Source organism: Equus asinus, chromosome 20 (genome assembly GCF_041296235.1).
Source record: "Equus asinus isolate D_3611 breed Donkey chromosome 20, EquAss-T2T_v2, whole genome shotgun sequence".
In the NCBI taxonomy this organism is placed as follows: domain Eukaryota; kingdom Metazoa; phylum Chordata; class Mammalia; order Perissodactyla; family Equidae; genus Equus; species Equus asinus.
The window spans coordinates 79,668,090-79,687,427 of NC_091809.1; the positions used below are offsets into that span (position 1 = coordinate 79,668,090).

At 49.3% G+C, this 19,338-nt stretch overlaps 1 protein-coding gene across 8 annotated transcripts in view; it reads left to right on the forward strand.

Annotated features, from left to right (window-relative positions):
• The window catches only part of TENM4 (teneurin transmembrane protein 4), a 728,135-nt gene extending 711,971 nt beyond the window's left edge, over positions 1–16,164 (forward strand). For all 8 annotated transcript variants that reach the window (XM_070490574.1, XM_070490568.1, XM_070490572.1 and 5 more), the window contains 3 exons: positions 1,313–2,927; positions 7,859–8,001; positions 10,677–16,164. In XM_070490574.1, coding sequence (XP_070346675.1) covers positions 1,313–2,927; positions 7,859–8,001; positions 10,677–11,435 — 2,517 coding nt within the window. In that variant the 3' untranslated portion in view covers positions 11,436–16,164. The remainder of the gene's footprint in view (positions 1–1,312; positions 2,928–7,858; positions 8,002–10,676) is intronic.
• Positions 16,165–19,338: the final 3,174 nt, after the last annotated feature.

Consider the following 19,338-nt stretch of genomic DNA (forward strand, 5'->3'; position numbering starts at 1 on the left):
CTCCAAAAGAGGGCCTGAGGGTCCTGAGAGGCATCTGGATGGATCATGGTGGTGGCATGGCAGGTGGGGGTCCTGGAGCAGGAGAATGTGAAAGTCCCATCTGATCAACTGGAGCTAGGAATAGACTCAAATACTAACGGGACTTACCAGGCAGTATGGGAGTCCGGAGCCAGGCAGAGGTCTGCTCTCAGGTCTAGGGCACAGGGTGTGATCTGGTCACAGAGGACAAGGCAGAGGCACAGGGATCAGTAGTTAGGCAGGAGGTGCTTAATCCTGAGCTTTGAGGGCTGGGCGTGGCCTTAGCAAATCCCTTCTGCTTCAGGTCAGGATTCATTTCATTCCAGGGGCTAGGAATCAGGAAGGGCTTGAAATCAAAAGCTGGTCCCAAATAGGAGAAAATGGTAGCTTTGATGCCTAGATATCTCTAGGCCTGTTCTCTGCTGACTCCTTCCTGAAACAGTCTACTTCATGCCCCAGTTTTAGGACCCAGATCCTTGCTTTCTTTCCTCCTCCTAGTTACCTATCCAAGGCCTGGGCTCTGCTTGCTTTGTGGTCAGTCTCCCCTACTCTGTGCTGGGTGAGCATCTCTGAGAGCAATGCTCAGTGGTGGTGCTCAGGGAGAGCTTGGAGATCATCCAGCCTACTGAAAACCAAACCCAGAGCAGGAAAGAACTTTCCCAAGACCACCAATGGTCCCTTGTGAGAAACCAGGTCTCCCCATTCCCATCACAGCCCACCCCACGGTGAGCTTATGACCTCTTACTACGTAAACAATGTGAAGAGCCTTAAATGCCCTTCTCAGACATGGTCTTTATCCTGTAGGCCAAAGGGAGTCCACAGAAGTTGTTCAGTAGGCAATAGACATCATCAGACTGTGTTTTAGGAAAGTCATTCTTGCTTGAGTAGGAAGATTCATTTGAGAAGGCATCTGGAGGAGGGAAGCCAGGAAAGAGGCTGCTGCAAATACTTTAGGCCAGTGCTCCCAACCTTTCTCACACCCCATCATGCACTAAAATCATCATTTTTGTACCACACAAAGGGGCAATCAGACAAGGCTGCTCACCCTAAGAAAGCAAATGGCCTGAGTGCTCTGGGGCCCCAGGCCCTGCCAGGGCCAAGGGCTGAGAGAAATCCTTATCTTAGCACATCTGTTCCCCATTGCAGTATCCTATGGCACATTGGTTGGAAAGCTCTGGTTTGGGAGAACCACCGGTTTCCTTGGCCTTTCATTCCTTTCCTGTAAGTCTTGGACACACAAACCTACCCTTCCTCCCACACCCTCCTCTCACTCTTGGTTTTCCTTTCCCTCCAGTCCATGGTGCTGCTCCTCCACAGCCAGAGGCAGTACATCTTTGAGTTCGACAAGAATGACCGCCTCTCTTCCGTGACAATGCCCAACGTGGCCCGGCAGACGCTGGAGACCATTCGCTCAGTGGGCTACTACAGGAACGTGTACCAGCCCCCTGAGGGCAATGCCTCAGTCATCCAGGACTTCACTGAGGATGGGCACCTCCTCCACACCTTCTACCTGGGCACTGGCCGCAGGGTGATATACAAGTACGGCAAGGTGTCAAAGCTAGCCGAGATGCTGTATGACACCACCAAGGTGAGCTTCACCTATGATGAGACAGCAGGCATGCTCAAGACCATCAACCTACAGAACGAGGGCTTCACCTGCACCATCCGCTACCGTCAAATTGGGCCCCTGATCGACCGCCAGATCTTCCGCTTCACCGAGGAAGGCATGGTCAATGCTCGCTTTGACTACAACTACGACAACAGTTTCCGGGTGACCAGCATGCAGGCTGTGATCAATGAGACCCCGCTGCCCATCGATCTCTATCGCTATGACGATGTATCAGGCAAAACAGAGCAGTTCGGGAAGTTTGGTGTCATCTACTATGACATTAACCAGATCATCACCACAGCGGTCATGACCCACACCAAGCACTTTGACGCATATGGCCGGATGAAGGAAGTGCAATATGAGATTTTCCGCTCTCTCATGTACTGGATGACCGTCCAGTATGATAACATGGGGCGAGTAGTGAAGAAGGAACTAAAAGTGGGACCCTATGCCAACACCACCCGCTACTCCTATGAGTACGACGCTGACGGCCAGCTGCAGACAGTCTCCATCAACGACAAGCCGCTCTGGCGATATAGCTATGACCTCAATGGGAACTTGCACTTACTAAGCCCTGGGAACAGTGCACGGCTCACCCCACTAAGGTATGACCTCCGTGACCGCATCACTAGGCTGGGTGACGTGCAATACAAGATGGATGAGGATGGCTTCCTGAGGCAGCGGGGTGGTGATGTCTTTGAATACAACTCAGCTGGCCTGCTCATCAAGGCCTACAACCGGGCTGGTGGCTGGAGCGTCAGGTACCGCTACGATGGCCTGGGGCGGCGGGTGTCCAGCAAGAGCAGCCACAGCCACCACCTGCAGTTCTTCTATGCAGACCTGACCAACCCCACCAAGGTCACCCACCTCTACAACCACTCCAGCTCTGAGATCACATCCCTCTACTACGACCTGCAAGGACACCTCTTTGCCATGGAGCTGAGCAGCGGTGATGAGTTTTACATAGCTTGTGACAACATTGGGACCCCTCTTGCTGTCTTCAGTGGAACAGGCTTGATGATCAAGCAGATCCTGTACACAGCCTATGGGGAGATCTACATGGACACCAACCCCAACTTCCAGATCATCATCGGCTACCACGGCGGCCTCTATGATCCGCTCACCAAGCTTGTCCACATGGGCCGACGGGATTATGATGTGCTGGCTGGTCGCTGGACTAGCCCAGACCATGAGTTGTGGAAGCATCTTAGTAGCAGCAACATCATGCCTTTTAACCTCTATATGTTTAAAAACAACAATCCCATCAGCAACTCTCAGGACATCAAGTGTTTCATGACAGGTGAGGATCGGGGCTCCTTCAAAGGGCAGGACTACTACTGCTCTGGTCATCTGACAAGACAGCCTTCCTTGAGAAAGCTGATATGGGGGAACAGGAAACGTTAACTTTCTCTCAGAGCCGCGTCTTTCAAAGTACAGATGAGGAAGCACTAGTTCAGAGAAGTGCTCTGGAAAACCGCTTCTGGCATCAAATCAACCTGACAGGGCAACCACCATTCTTAAATTTTCATAACAGTTTTCACCTTATGAAAGGCTCTGAGAAGTCCTGTAGTAAAGAGAAATCTTTAATATATTTACCCACTGTTTCTCAAACTTACTTGACCATGAAACTAATATCTCACTGGGTGCATCCCTTAGAGTATACTTTGGGAGTTTCTGACCCAGGGATAAGGCTGCTATGAGTCCCTGATAAGTTGGGTGAAGGTATGGCTAAAAATAATAATAATAATAATTCAGTTATCTTATTTGGGATGATGTAATAGAAAATTCAGACTTTGGAGACAGACAGAAGTAGGTGAAGCATCCACCATTTCTAAGCTATGACGGTCACAAAAATTACTTAACTCCCCTGAATTCCAGTTTCCTGATCTGTAAATTGAAGTCGGAATACCTACCCTGACTCTGGCACATTAATATTCATACTGTAAATCATAGAGCAACCACTGAAAAATAAAATAAAGGCATAGCTAATTAGTCAATAGTGGAGATAAAATGAAGACTGAAAGATATTCAGTCCAAAGAGGGTGAGAAAAAAAGAGCAAAGAACAGTTGGACAAATAGAAAAAAAAATACTTACCCGGTAGCATGGTTGCAGGGGGAAATGAGAGACATTTTATAACCTGCCTAGCACTATGGTGGCTCACGTTGGTTGCCTTTCCTCTACCCTTTGATTTAAAAGGTGGGCTCTGCTTTCTACTATTCTAAAACCAACTTGAGCATAAAGTCTCCTATAGGTCACACATGCCAGAAATGTCTCCAGCAGCCACAGTCCTCCCAGCAAGCAGCCACTCCCAAGCTAGCCACAGAAGACCTCAAGAGTTGGAGCAGCTGTGGGGATTCAGGTCTGGATAAAGCCAGCACTTTCTACAGAACAGAGTTTGTGGTGGGCAAAAACTGGACATATCCCACCCTCGCACACCTGGTGGTCTCCTCATCTTTTGTCCTGTGACACAATCCTCCTGCCGCCTATTTTAAGGCAGTTTCATTCATTCAACAAGGGCCTCTCCTGTGCAGCCATGGTTTTAGGACTGAGGATAAAAAGATGGTCCCCGCCCTCCAGGAATTCACACTGCAAGAGGGGAGACAGACAACTGTTATCCAGTGTGAGGGCCCATGATGGAGATTTGTACTGATGGCCATTGAAATACAGGAGGCATGACTGGCTCTGCCCAGGGAGCAGCTGATATTTGAGGCCTGCTTATGAGTGGACATTCATCAGGTGATGGAGAGAAAGGCAGTCCAGGGAGAGGGGACTGCACATGTAAAAGGAGAGACAGCAACATGTGCAGCTCACTCGAGTGCCCCTTAGGGACGTGGCTTCCTGACCCCTAAACTTGGTAGTCCAGTCTGGACCTTGTTTCTGTAGACAGCAATTGGAGGATTCCCCTTTCGGGGAACAATTCCAGGTGGTCATGTTGAGAGCAGGAGACCCAAGAGTGGGGAAGAAGGGAGAACACAGTGATGGGCAGGTGTGACGCAAACACACCTGGGGCCTGTGGATGCATAGGAATATTCCAGCTAGGTTTCACAGCATTCACCATGCTCAACTTGCTGCCAGCCCCAGATAAGCTTAACAGATTGAGAGGACATTTCCATTACATCTGCCTGCATTAAGCATGCCACCTGCCTCCCCTCCAGTGAGTTTCCTGTGAGATGCGTTGGCAGGTTACTGTAGCTGAAAAAAAAAAATGGTGCAAAAAAAAATTTTACTGCTAAAAACCAAGATGCTACTCACTTCTCACTAAACCTTACCTTTTAGCTTCCACTGGGCTACATGCAACCTCATTCACATCCAGCAACAACAATAAAAAGAGTATCTTTTTTCCAGAAATTTCAGGACTCTTGAGATATACTCTAATTAGATAGGCTTAGGTCACATGACAGCCCCTGAACCAATCACTGTGGCTGGGGAGATAGAATGCACTGATTGGCTTAGCCTAGGTCACATGGTCCATTGCTGAACCCTTAGGTGGAGTCAGCTTCTAAAATGGATACCCCAAAAAGGAAGAGTGAGAAGGCAGAATGGATGCTAGGAAGGCAACCAAAAAATGCCCACCACAGATAGGTCAGATACACTCTTGCGTTTAAACCTCACTGGGAGGCTGTGAGATGGGGACCACTGACCCATTTCCAGAGGAGGAAACTGAGGATTAGAGAGAACGAGGAAGTGGCAAGGCTGAGTTAGAATTCTGTTTTGACTCCAAAATCCTCATTCTTGGATTCAAAATTCACTTTGTAAAGTGCAAAGCTGTGTGCACGTGAAAGGGGTTATTATGCTGCATCACCATCCCAGACGGCCCCACTGAAGTCTGAGGCACACAGGTAAAGGGGAGCTTTGAACCTGAGGGAAATGTCTACCTCTGATGTCATAAGAAGGAAGAATAAAATTCCCAACCCTTCAGAAAAGCACTATAGAGAAACCAACGAATAAATCAATTTTCAGCATTTTTCCTAAAGGCATAATGAAAGTTTCCCGCCTTCCATCACTTATAATTAAGTCCCAGCCCTCTTAGCAGCCTTCTAGTTTCCTGGGAATTTGCAGTATTCCTGATAGAAGCTTTCCTTTGCAACTGCAGATTCAGATGCAAGTTCTCAGCTTCAGGCAAAATGGCTTTGTAGGCTATTTTCCTCCCTGTTCTGTTTGTTTTAATTTCCCAAAGAACCATCTGCCTAGATTCATAGAATGGGAGATTCTTAGAAACTCAGTGAGGAAAGGGACTTTAGAGAAAAGCTGGTCCAAGTGCCTCATTTTACAAAAGAGGAAACGGAGGTCCAGGGACGTGGAGGCATGGGTTTGAGGAGACACAGAAAACCTTCTACGAGCCAGGAACCCAGCTCAATGCTTTAAAATACATTAAATCCAATCATTTATGTAACCAACTGGGAACAGATCCTGCTACATGATGGCTGCCCCCAAATGGTAACACCTTTAGTATTCTCCATGACTGGGTGAAAACCATTTCTACCATGAGTTTGCAAGTTGGGGAGGCAGAGTCAAGACCTGGGTTTTTCCTGCCTCACCGTGCCCCTTCCCTTATATAATCTTTCTAGAAGTAGAACCTGGACTTCCTGGCTTCCCTTTCTACCGCCCCTCCACCTCAGCACCTGCAGCTTTCACATCCAAGAGAGGGGCTCTGGGACATCCAAAAAATGAAGAAACAAAGGCAAATATGGGGTTCTTGAATGGGAAGGCAACATGGGATGTGGTGGTGACAGAGACATAGTTCTTGAGCCCCAAAGGACACTCCCATCACTGGGATGAACTCAGTGGGTGGGAGGGGAAGGCAGTTCTGCCACTGCTTGGACCCTAAACAGAACCTCCCTGACCAGGTATCTGTCACCTTTGGAAGAAGCCAAAAGCAGGCCCATAGCCCCGAGTTGCTGGCTCTGAGGCTCAACTCCAAATCCTGCCTTCCCCAAACTTTGGATCCTGAGTCTCTGGTCAACAACTGCTTTGGCATCCACAGCTGCCTCTTCCCAAGGAGGGCTGAGCCATGCCTGGACACAGGCTGTCTGTCTCTCTCTTGTAGGCTCCACATCACCTCCTACCTATCCCAGGCTCTTCCTGCTCCAGCCACAGTTTTCCTTTCTGGTTCTCTCTCTGCCTTGCTGAACTGCTGTCTGGTTATGTGAACACTCCCTGCACTCACTTTTCCTCTCCAGGCTTTGCCCTTGTACAGTGGTCTTTGCCTGAAGTGCCCCCTTCATCTCCACCGAAGCCTGGCAAAATTTACACAGCTTTCAGTGTCTGGCTTAAATGGCACCTTCTTCACGAAGACTTGTCAGCCTATCCAACTGAAAGACTTCTGCCCTCCTCTCATCTTTGTTCTTGTGTCAAAGTCATCCATGCCCATGCCTCATCTCCCCTTCAGCGTCCTGAGTGTGCAAGGTGAGGGTCTGTGGGACACATAAACCACACTCGGCAACAGTGGACCAAGTAACTGATGGTGTACCCTCCACCCTCTTTCTTTTCCTTCTGTCTTAACTTCCTGATTCTGTTCTTCAATAAGTCACATGCTCATGGCAGAATCCTACCTGTCCGTATACCTAATATTTTATAATTAGTAACCCCCAAGGAATGTTATAGAATCAGTAAATCCCATGCCTATGGGGCTAGATCCTCAAGCCCAACATGAAACTGGAAAATGAAGGCACAGGGAGATTAAGTGACTTCCTTGGGCTGTCAGAGTAAATAAAAGGCAAGATCAGGGGGAAAAAACTCTTTGATCTTTGCTAGAGGCCATCCCCGTGCCCTTTGGCACTTTGGCCCTGAGGCTCTAATCTCTGCAAAGAGGATTGGGAGAGAAGGGAGAGTTTCTGTAAGTGAATTTCTCTTTGAAAGTCATTCATTAAAATCTTTCCTTTGTGGGTGGTTGTCCTCGCAAGAGTTTGCTACTGGTGTTGGGGGTGGATGTGGAGGAGTCTTCGTCCATCAACAGCTCCCCCAGGTATGAAGCTGAAGCTTCAGGGGATGGAGTGACAGTAGAAAGGGGAGTCTGGAAACGTGGGTTCTACTTAAGTTACATGCCTCTTAGATAAATACCTAGGGGGACGCTAGGTCCCAAGAGAATGTTTGGCTTTAATACCATGAAACAGTTTTCTGCTCCACATCCTCGCCCCCACCTGCTCCTAACTCTAGGCTGCTTCATTGGGATATGTCACGTCTGCGGTCCACTTACTCCATGGGGATATTTCTGCTTCTCTTCCACCCAGATGTCAACAGCTGGCTCCTCACCTTTGGATTCCAGCTGCACAATGTGATTCCTGGCTATCCCAAGCCAGACATGGATGCCATGGAACCATCCTACGAGCTCGTCCATACACAGATGAAAACTCAGGAGTGGGACAACAGCAAGGTAATTCCCACACATGGCTGCCCACGCCTCAGACCATTCGGACATTACAGGAGTGGGTCCCACTAGCTTTTCAGGAAATCTCGGGCCGATGATGAAAACCGATGGGTGTCCACAGTGCCTGCCAGAAACTGTTGAGCAAATGCTTAGTAACCCTACCGCTGGCAAGCCACTGTGGACCCAGCTGTAACAGCACACAGACCCTCACAGGCAATCTTAACAAGTTTTGTATGTTACAGAGTTTGGAGTTCCACAAAAAATAGTGAGCCTTTGTCTTTACCCAGAGCAAAAGTGCAAGGAGGGAAGGTGTGTTCCAAATACAAATGTGACATTTTCTGAGCACCTCAATGCAGCTGGCCTTGAGTGCAGTATTCTATGTAATTAACTCACAAATATCCCCTGGCATCACAGTTTACATTTTACAGATTAGTACCGGAGGCTTTCCAGTGCCACACAGTGGGGAAGGCGTAGAGCCGGGATTCAAACCCAGATCTGTCTGTGGGTGCTCCAACAAATGGTACTTTCTCATGTCTTCCTTGGATGACCCAATTTCAAAGACTCATCAAATTATATAGCCATAAAGGGTCTTAAAAACAATTTTATCCCTCCCCTTCACTTCAGGCATCCATTTGCTCATTTCTTCCCATGCCTCTACTTGCCCCACCCCACCCCACCCCGCCTTTTATAATGTGTGTTCTAGGAGCGGGCTCTTCCAGGCCCCATGCTGCACACAGTGAATGCAGCCACAATCAGGGAAAGATCAGGCCTCCAAGGGGATCCCAGTCCCCAGGAGGACAACAAACTGAGGAGGGAGCGGGGTTGCAGATGGCATGCTGCTGGCGGTTGAAAACTGACACATCCATGTCTGTTACTCCAACCTGATTCGGCCTCAGCTTAGCCATCTCCTCCCCTAGACTCTGAAGAATGTCATTCTGTGCCTCTCTGCTCTGGGACCTCCCTGTATTTCTCTCGTTCAAAGCATGCACCACACTGTATTTCCATTCCTGTTTTCTTTCCTGTATCCCCACTAGACTGTGAGCCCCAAGAGGCAAGCCCTGGGTCTTATTTGTTACCCAGCATACCACCTAGCACATAGTAGGTGCATGGTAAACCTTTGCTGAACGAACAAATGTTTGAAAGAACTAAACAATCCTGTGAGTCAGGCATTTTCCTCCACTTTACAGATGAGGAGACCAGGGTTCAGAAAGAAACTTGCCCAAGGTCACTCAGCTGGAAAGTGGTAGAAGGCCATGAGAACGCCAAGTCTGTCTGGCCACAAAGCCTGTCCTCTTTCTGCTGCTCTCCACTGCCCCAGCCCTGTCCCTCTGTCCCTCTCCAGTCCTCACTGCCCCTCCAGGCCTGTGCAGATGCCCTCAGCACTGGCTGCTCCCAGGGCTGATTCCAGCAGCTCAGCCCTTCCCCCACCACCAGGTTCCCTTCTCCACTCTGCAGAGCCCCAGTCTCTGACGGCCTGTTTGCCGACCTCGCCTGTCAATGAATTATTGATTTCTGCCCTTGGCAAGCATTGGAGATCTTTGTTGTTGAGCACTCCAGCTTTCGTGAAACTCCAGGAAATAATTGTTCACAGACAGGGTTCTATTAATTATAAAGAGGACTTAATTTCAGTGAGAAGCCGATGGGCCTGTTTCTAAAGCTATCTCCCTGAGTTGCTGATAAGCTGCTGGAGGCCGCCTGAGCGTGGCTTCGCTGAGCTCCCGGAGCCATGGGAGGGACAGGTAGATGGTATGCCACGGAGACAAGGCCCACCCTGTCCCCAGAGCAGCCAGGAGCAGGGGCATCTGAGGAGCCCTCAGGAAGTACTGTAGGGGCAGAGGCCCTCCTTGGAAATCATTTATAAACATGGCAAAGAGCTATAAGGCAGGGTGAGAGGGTTTATACAAATCACTACTTTTCATCTTGCTAAGCCTTCTTGCCAAGAATGCATTTCTCGCCATTCCTCCATCTAACATTTCCCCCTCATCTTTCAAATCCCAACTCAAGCATGAGCCTGTCCTTGAACCCACCTTCTCCACCTCATTCCTCCACCTTCAGGCTGAGATATTCTGACCTTGTTTGCTCCTCCTACTCCAGCAGCCCTTGAAACTGAGCTCTAGAATCAGAAAGATCGGGGTTCGAATGTTGGCTTATATACTCACTAGTCATATGACTGTAGGCCAGTTACAACCTCTTTGAGTCTTAGCTTCCTTAGATGTGAAATAAAAATAATAGCAGTACCTGCTACATCAAGTTATTGTGCAGATCAAATGAGATAATGAATGTGAATTATTTAGCTCAAAGACCAAGAAATGTTAGCTACAGCTGTTACAGTCACTTCTCTTAGACCCAGTTACCACATTTGATTGTCATTATTTATTGTCACATCTGTCTTTCCCACTAAATGATGAGTTCTTCAAGGGCAGGGATGATGTCTGATTCATTATAGTATGACCAGTGCCTAGAAAAGGACTTGGCACAGAGCAGATGCTCCCTGACCTGTTTCTGAATGGAAGGATGGGTGAATGTTCTAGTGATCAACAGTAGAGCTAGATGCTCCAGGTGAATAAATGGGTGTAGATTTGACTTAATTATATAAGCCGATTCTCCAGGCTCTTGGGGGTTTTCCCCCTTTTCCTCACTTCCTCTCTGTTTCTCTTCTCTCTCCCTCGTCCCCCTATCAGTCTATCCTTGGGGTACAGTGTGAAGTGCAGAAGCAGCTCAAGGCCTTCGTCACCCTAGAACGTTTTGACCAGCTCTACGGCTCCACAATCACCAGCTGCCAGCAGGCCCCAGAGACAAAGAAGTTTGCATCCAGTGGCTCCGTCTTTGGCAAGGGGGTCAAGTTTGCCTTGAAGGATGGCCGAGTGACCACAGACATCATCAGTGTGGCCAATGAGGATGGGCGAAGGGTTGCTGCCATCTTGAACAACGCCCACTACCTAGAGAACCTGCATTTCACCATTGATGGGGTGGACACCCACTACTTTGTGAAACCAGGACCTTCAGAAGGCGACCTGGCCATCCTAGGCCTCAGTGGGGGGCGGCGAACCCTAGAGAATGGGGTCAATGTCACCGTGTCCCAGATCAACACGATGCTCAATGGCAGGACTAGACGCTACACAGACATCCAGCTCCAGTACGGGGCACTGTGTTTGAACACCCGCTATGGGACGACGTTGGACGAGGAGAAGGCGCGGGTGCTGGAGCTGGCCCGGCAGAGAGCCGTGCGCCAGGCGTGGGCCCGCGAGCAGCAGCGACTGCGGGAAGGGGAGGAAGGCCTGCGGGCCTGGACAGAGGGGGAGAAGCAACAGGCACTGAACACAGGGCGGGTTCAAGGCTACGATGGCTTCTTCGTGATCTCCGTGGAACAGTACCCAGAACTGTCAGACAGCGCCAACAACATCCACTTCATGAGACAGAGCGAGATGGGCCGAAGGTGACAGAGAGGACCATGGCCTGGACTTCTTGCCAAAGACAGCTACTCTTTTGTGGCCGCGTATCTGACTGTGTTGTACTTAAAAAAAAAAAAAAGTCTTTTTTTTAACAAGTGCAGAAAACAAACAAAAAAAGATACTGGTTGCATTGTAATTTATGCAACATCCTTTTTTTTAAGAAAAGAAAAACACAAATTTGGCCTTCACACATTTTTTTGCGAAGAACAGAAGGTATTTTTTTTCTGTAGCGTGATCACATGGAAAACTTTATTGTCTTTTGTTCCCTTTTTCCTTGCGGAATTTTCCTTGTTGTTTGGGGTACACTTCTCCTCTCTGAGACGCATCTCCTGGGGTGTGTCCTTGTCTGTCCTTAGGTACCCAGTGTGATGTGAGACATGAGTGTCTGTGCTGACTTGTCTCATGTGCAACCTTTTCTTCCATGGGGGTCGGGCAGGAGTGAGGGGTGCAGAGTAACGGGTCAGTACCAAACTTTCAAGGGGGTCCTGGAAGGAGGGTCTGCAGGACCCGAGGATCTTTAGCTAAGCTCCCACAGATGAGCAGTGGCTTTTTACTCACTGTGTTCCGTGCCTCTGGAGGACCACAGATGACTTCATCTTGCTCTGGGGAATTTCATGATGTCATTCAGCACCTTTTTCAAGCTGCCCCAAACTCCTGTCCAAGCTTTATATTTTGATGCTAAATGAAACCCCCTACCCCTTTTGCGAATCCTGTGTAGTCGTCGGTGCCACCTCCATGCTGGGATGGAGAAAGTGTCTCCCAGGTCCTTTCCCCCAGACTAGTGATATAACATCCTGGGGCTGAGAGCCCCATCCTCCCCAAGAGGCACAGCCACCCAGGATGTCTGTGGTTGGTTGGTCCTCTCGTAATGTTTCTTATTCATCTCCTCCTCTCCCCCAAAGTCAGATGTGAGAACCAGCACTGCACAGCAAGCCCTCACTGTGGGCACCATGTCCAGGGAGGGGAAGACCACCCATGACAGAAGGATGGCAGTGGTGGCAAGGGTACCAGCCTGCCTTCCTAGGTGAAGCGCTCTCTCCATAACTTTGGGTATCTTCCCTCCACTGCTCAGCTGCCACCACTGAGAAATAGGAGTATGGAGAGAGGTGCTTGGTGGTCTTTGATTCTAGAAAGATGCTTAAGAAAAAGTCAGCCAAAGAGAGGAAGACATGAGCCAAGCATCCTTCTAACCAGCTCCTGAAAGCTCCTCTGCCTCCCATATATGGGCTAATTGCAGAGCTGGGGTGCAGCAGGAAGGGCTTTCAGGAAATTTCTTCTGTGAAGTTCTTCTAAAACAGCTTCCCCTCTAGAGGAGCCCAACCAGGCTTTTAAAGAAAAATTAAGGAGAAAGGAGGAAAGAGCTAATTTGTTGTGGCCTGGCAGTGTCATTCAACCCCATCAGGATTGGGGACAGTTCCTGAGGCTGGTACCCATGGATCTAGGAGGCCAGGCTACCATCGTCCCTGTGAAGACCTATGCCTGAGGTCATTGGGAAGAGGTGTAAGCCCTCTCAGGAGTGGGTACACCCCACACCTGGAGGTCATTCCCAGGGAAAGGCAGCAGCCACAGGCCAGTGGGAGCACTGAGGAGGGGGAAGAGGAGCAGCAAGAGCCTGGAGCTCCTTGCTCTTGGTTCATCTGCCTAATTACCATCATCATTACCACTCACAGGAGGCTCTGGGGGACCAGGAGGGGAAGCCAAATGCTTCCTTTTGAGCTGGGCTTCTTAGAAAATGGGACTTTTATGGGTTACATTTACATTAACTGTGGAAAATGAATTCTGAGTCTGAGCTATTCCCCATGGAAACCTTGTTGGACTGATAAGCTCATGGCACCTTTATAGCCTTACTCACAGAGTCTTCAGAATATTACATGAGTTAATGAAACCAAGAAGGTTTCTTACTGCATGAGAATTGGAGCAGTGTGTAGTCTGGGTTCTGCCTGGCAGAGGGAGGCCTCCAGAGCTTCTCGGGAGAGGAGGTTTCGCCTTACGTCATCCCACTGGGATTAGAGGATGTGTTTCGCTAAGTGCTCTTCTTGTTTCCAAAAAAAGTCTCGCTGCTACAACAATGCTCCATGGCCCATCTGTCCACTGGTCCCAGTGCCTCTGGGTCCAGAGCTCCGATGAGTCAGATGCAGTGCTCCTTGGGCCCACTGTGCATGGCAGGAGCTGGGGTGGGCTCCCATCCGCAGGATCGTTCTTAGATGAGATGGAAAACAGTTTGGCCTGAAGAATAGAAGTTTTTAATCCAAAATAGACATGCCTCTCAAAATTTACTCTTGATATAAGGGCCCTTTGGGCAAAGCTCTCCTGCCCATTGGCCTAGTTGGTCACTTCCATCCCGGCTGCCTGACATGAGTCAAGATCTGCTGGGGACATCTATGTGGAGGTCAGAGACAGCATCAAGGCCAAGAGAATCATCTCCCTGCACCTTCCCCACCCTCTGACACTCCACCACTCCCCCACCAAAGTAATAGTGTGGACTTTTAAAGATAAAAAACACAGAGAATTGTTGAGCATTCCTTTTCTCTAATCAAATGATGTTATATTTTTCCTGGCCTACATACCACCAAGGAGGCCCAGCTTCGGTGCAGGTAAAAGTTGAAGCACCCCCGAGCTTTAGAGAAAGGATCTCAGGTGTGGAGTAAGCAGCATTCTGCACCTCAGTTTCACATTGGTGCTGTTGCTATTGGAGATGGTGCTTCTGGCCTTGGCCCTTTTGAGTTGGTTTCCATTCGTGCTGGCAGATGACTCAGTGCCTCCCCTCTCAATTTGTCTTCCTGCTCAGACCAGCAGTCCCAATCTCACAGCAAGAGTGAGTGTGAAGGCATAAGCTAGAGTTGCCTGTGCCTGCTGAGTAGCCTCCAGGCATCAAGTCCTATCTTTGATGGCACCTGTCCTTTGGGTACTAACCAACCAAAATATGTCCATTCCTTAGAGGGACCAGCCCTCCCTCACTGGCCCAGGTCCATGATCCTGCAGGATGTCAGCTTCTAACTCTAGAAAAAGGTTTATTTTGGAAGAGTTCCTGTCTTCTTCCCTACCCTACACAGCTGCCATCAGCCCCGCATCCTCAGCCCCTCTGCCATCACTTAAACAGGACTTGAGGGATTCCCCAACTTTATTTTTATAGGATGAGATTTCACTTTTACCCATACTTCAGACAGACACTGTTGGAGAGCAGAGCTATGATGACAGGAAGAAGGGGAAGAAACTCCGCAGCACGGGACACCTCTGTCGGCCCATGGTGCTTGTCTCTCAGAATTGTGGGCAAGAATTAACCCAAGGAACAGACTGGTGCCTGATTTCTACCTGGGGATGGAGGATTTGAAACAATCTCTAAGAAACTGACCAGAGGATGAGAATGGCCAGAGGGTGTACTTTTATATAATCAGGACAGGGTGGGGCTGGGAGCAGAAGGTGATGGTGAGGCAAGGAAGGCGAGTGAGTAAAACTGGACAGTGTTTTTATAGACACATAAGGAATCATATTTGTTTAAAAAAAAAGTAAAGGACCTTTTCAGCTGTGACTTGTAAGTACTGCTTTTATAGATGGAAGGGGTCTCCATCATGCAAAGATGAGGCTTTCAATGTGAAATCTTAGAATGTAGGTCCACAGCTGCAGCCTTGTATTTGTGGTGGCCACGTGGTGAGAGCAGTGATGCTGACCTTGGTGCCCAGGAGGAAGGAGCTTGCCAGGCCTCAGAACGGTCCCCAGCTTTGGGGTTTGATCTCCTGGTGCTCAGCGTCAAATCTCTTCTCCATTCTTCACTGTAGCCACCAAACCCAGGCTGTGGCTTCTGGTCCTGAGCTGGGGCCACCTCCTGAAGGGTCCCAGGAAGAACCCAGGCTCTCCTTTCCCTTGGGATCTTTGTTAGGACTAAAAGCCCTCCATTTAAGGCTCATAATTCCCAGCTAGGTTTATACACTTGTCTATATTTTATTGGAGGAGAGATGACTAAAAGAAAGAACTCTGTAGTTCAAGGCCCTTTCATTTAACCTTCAAAAAACAGCAAACTCATTTTAAAGACTCATTGCTCAGGTGATAGAAACTTTATCCTCTCCAACCTTTACATTCTCAGAAACCAGCCTTGTATACTTGACCGCCCCAGAGAGCAATCAGCTCTTAGGTTTCATCATGAATGTGGAAGATCCAAGTAGGGGGAGGCCTGGGTGGGGCCACTGTTGTGTTTCTTACCCCCTCTGGAATGCCAAAGGCATGATACTGGGCAACCTCTTGCTCCCCAAGAACACATGATGGATTCTGAGGGCAAACTGCCAACGGAGAGCCAACCCTCACGCAGGCTCAGCCACACCGGCAGAAGCTGAGTCACAGATGTCTGGTGGTGCCCGGCAGCCCTGGATTCACCCAACACCAGAATCCCACTTTTCTAAACCTGCCTGTTTTTGAAGACTTCTGAACCCGCAGCTTCGGCAAAAGGACTCTCCCAAGCTGCCTCTGGACGACCAACACTGGAGACTCCGGCCTTACCATGTGGAACTAGTTTTCCTGAAGTCTGGAACTAATTTTGAGAAGTTTTTTTCTCAACACTTTTGTGTTTCTAACACTGTATTCTTGACTGTGTAAATACCGACAAGGCTGTAAATAAATGCAGATGTAGATACCTTCTAGAAAAAAAAAAAAAGGCATAAAAACAAAACCAGAAGTGATCCCGTGTAGCCTTCGTTGACAAATAAAAGAATATTTTGTGTTTAAAGGTGTGTGTTGGCCTCTGATTGGAGAGTAGTGGCTGCCTGAGCCCTCCTCTGACTTTGCACCTCTAGATGCTGTTCTCAGGGGGACCCGCAAGACTCGGGTTCTTGGCCCCAAAGTCCCTCTTAAGCCCTCCAGGTGACAGCTGTTGTGGAGAGGCATTTCCAGAGGCCACAAAGACCCTGGGGTTTAACCTCATGTCAAAGCACCTCTGACATCAGCTATGCCCTGCTGCTCCCCCTGGCCACGTCCCAGCTGCTGTCCTCACTGACCTCGGGGACAGATTCCAAGGAGTGGGTCAGCCTGACACTGCCCTGAAGACAGAGCCACTGAGCACAGACTTGTCCACTGCGTACCACGGGGTGTGTCACTGGTTGCACTTTTAAAAATAAATGAAGGCATATTAATCATACAAATTATTATAACTACATAACACAACTTGGAAAAAAAGAAAGGAAGAAGATTCCTGTAGCATTTTTTTTCTTCTGTATTCTTAATGTATCTTTAAAAAAAAAATCTAAGGTCGTGTAATCACAGCACACAGGTAATTTTTCACCCTGCTTTTCTCACTTAACCTCGCATTTAACCTCTCAGCTCTAGAAGTCAGGGATGACAGCTGGTCACTTAGGAAAGTACATTTGCTAAGCCCAGCTCCCGGTGTGAATGGCAAACCTTATGAAAATTCAAATAACTGCGAACAAGAGTAAGAGCAGAGGGCTCGTGGCTCTCCCATTAGCCTCAGGACTGGCCCGCCACCAGGCTCCTTCCACCTAGGCAAGCACGGGCTCTCCAGGCTCTGCGGCCCAGACCGTCACTCTTCTGTGTGCCCCAAGGCACCTGCTGCCGAGACTGTCACTCTTCTGTGTGCCCCGAGGCACCTACAGGGGTAGGAAAACACCTGCTTTTGGAGTCCAGCCAAATTGGGTGCAGAATTTGATTCTAGCACTTACTGTGTGAGCACAGGCAAGTTATTTAAGCCCGCCTGGCCTCCGCCTTCTGTCTGTAATGAGAATATGATGATACCTACCCCTCCTGGTTACCGCTCAGCTCACCTGAAAGGAGAGCATGTGTCATGTCACATGTTGCTCAGAGCACAACAGGCCCTCATCCACTAAGTTTTCTGCCTCACGCCTCCCTCCATAGCCCACCCTCCTTCCTTCCAAGGTCTGGTACTCTTTCCCCTACACCAGTGGTTCTCAAACTTTGGCCTGCCTCAGATTCACCTGGAGGGCTTATCAAAACAGATTGCTGGGCCCACCCCCAGAATTTCCAAATCAGGGGTCTGGGATGGGGCCCCATAGTTTGCATTTCTAACATGTTCCCATGTGATGTTGATGCCCCTTCACGCTGTGAGAACCACGGATAACTACATTGTCGTTTATGTTTTGTAGTGAATAAGCTACTTAGCGTGTCACTTCAGATGCCCTTGGTCAACGAAACAGGCCATTTCCAGCCAGCAGAGCAGGTGTTTCAGGTCCTCCTCCCTCTTGCCAACTACACCACAGTCAGCTGCATGGGAACAAACCCCCCCCTCCGCCCCGCCCCTCCATGTACCCATGGACCTTCCCACCTGTGGGCCTCTGCACCCGCCGCTTCTCCAAGCCCAGCTGAAATGTACTCTGAAGCCCTCTCACTGCTCATTCCGCTCTCAAAGGGAATGCCCTGAGCACCTGCTGTGGGCCAGGCACTGCTCAAGACTGGATTATTCTTAGGTGTGAGCTCCTCAAGCCCGACCGAGGCGGTGTCTGCCAGATTCTCTGCGTGTCCCCAGTGCCCAAAGCAGGTGCTCAGCTTGGGTCACTCTGAGTTCAGCTTTCCCTTTGCCTTAGGGGTGCACTCTCTCTGGTGTATTTGAGAAAGAGGAGGGTTGTCTTCTGTCTCCTTCTGGATAGAGGGCACCTCTCCCCTGAACTGAGCATTGAGCCTCCCACCACTGCTCTCCTGGCAAATCTGCAGCTGCGACAGGCCCCGGGATAGGAAGACACGGGGACAGAGGACAGGGGAGGTCTGCTACCCAGTGTGCCCTGCCCCCACTGCCCTCTGTAACCCTACCCTCAAGGCTGGACAGGTGATTCAAGCTTTCCTGATCCATTGGAAGTCATGGAGAAAACCACAACATAGGAGAGAAAAGACTTTAAAAGTGAGTACTAATATGCCTTTTCCCATATCCAGGGGAGAAGTGTCTAAGAGTTAAAGCTCTTACACAGCTTTTCACTTGGTCTCATCTCATTCTGACCTTGTTCCCAGTCCTCGTGCTGGTGTCTCTGTGGATGCCTCTCTTTCCAACCCCCACATTGGAAATCTCTCTCCACGCCTTGGGAAGCTCCAGTCCTACCAGGGGGCCTACCCCTGCCCCATCAGGCGATTCAGCATGTCTTTCTCCAGTGTGCACTCATTGGTCTAAAATAGCCGCCAGTGGCCTCCAGCCACCGTCCTCAGGCCAGTCCTCTTTCGAGGTCTCAGGGGCAGTAGGAGTTGCAAATACATTCTTATTCCTTCAAGAATCCAAAGCGTATTTGTGGAATCACACACACCTTGCAGGGACAAACACCAGTTCTTAAGAGCAGTGGAGTCCTAAGCCCATTAGGAAGAATAGAAGCCTTTTCCTACCTGCCCTGTCGTCTGCAAGCCCACCCCTGCCCCTTGGGGAGTGATACCCAACACAGTCCCAGAATAGCTGGGCCTTTACTTTGTCATCCCCTCCTTCACCTTCAAAACATGGCCACTCCAGGGGCTGGCCCCGTGGCCGAGTGGTTAAGTTCGCACACTCCGCTGCAGGCGTCCCAGTGTTTCGTTGGTTCGAATCCTGGGCGCGGACATGGCACTGCTCATCAAGCCACGCTGAGGCAGTGTCCCACATACCACAACTAGAAGAACCCACAATGAGAAATATACAACCATGTACTGGGGGGCTTTGGGGAGAAAAAGGAAAAAAATAAATCTTTAAAAAAAAAAGAAAAAAAAAAACATGGCCACTCCACACTCCCTGGACTAAATTCTTAGGATAAAAATCTCTTCTTCAGTCTGTGAGATGGGTACAGAGGAAATAGTCATTATTTCAAATGCAGATATTTATTATATGACTGAGTGGGTAGATGGATGGGTTAATGGATGGATGGATGGATGGATGGAAAGAGAATGGATGATTCAAATGAGTCAGTGCCACAGCCAGGCCCAT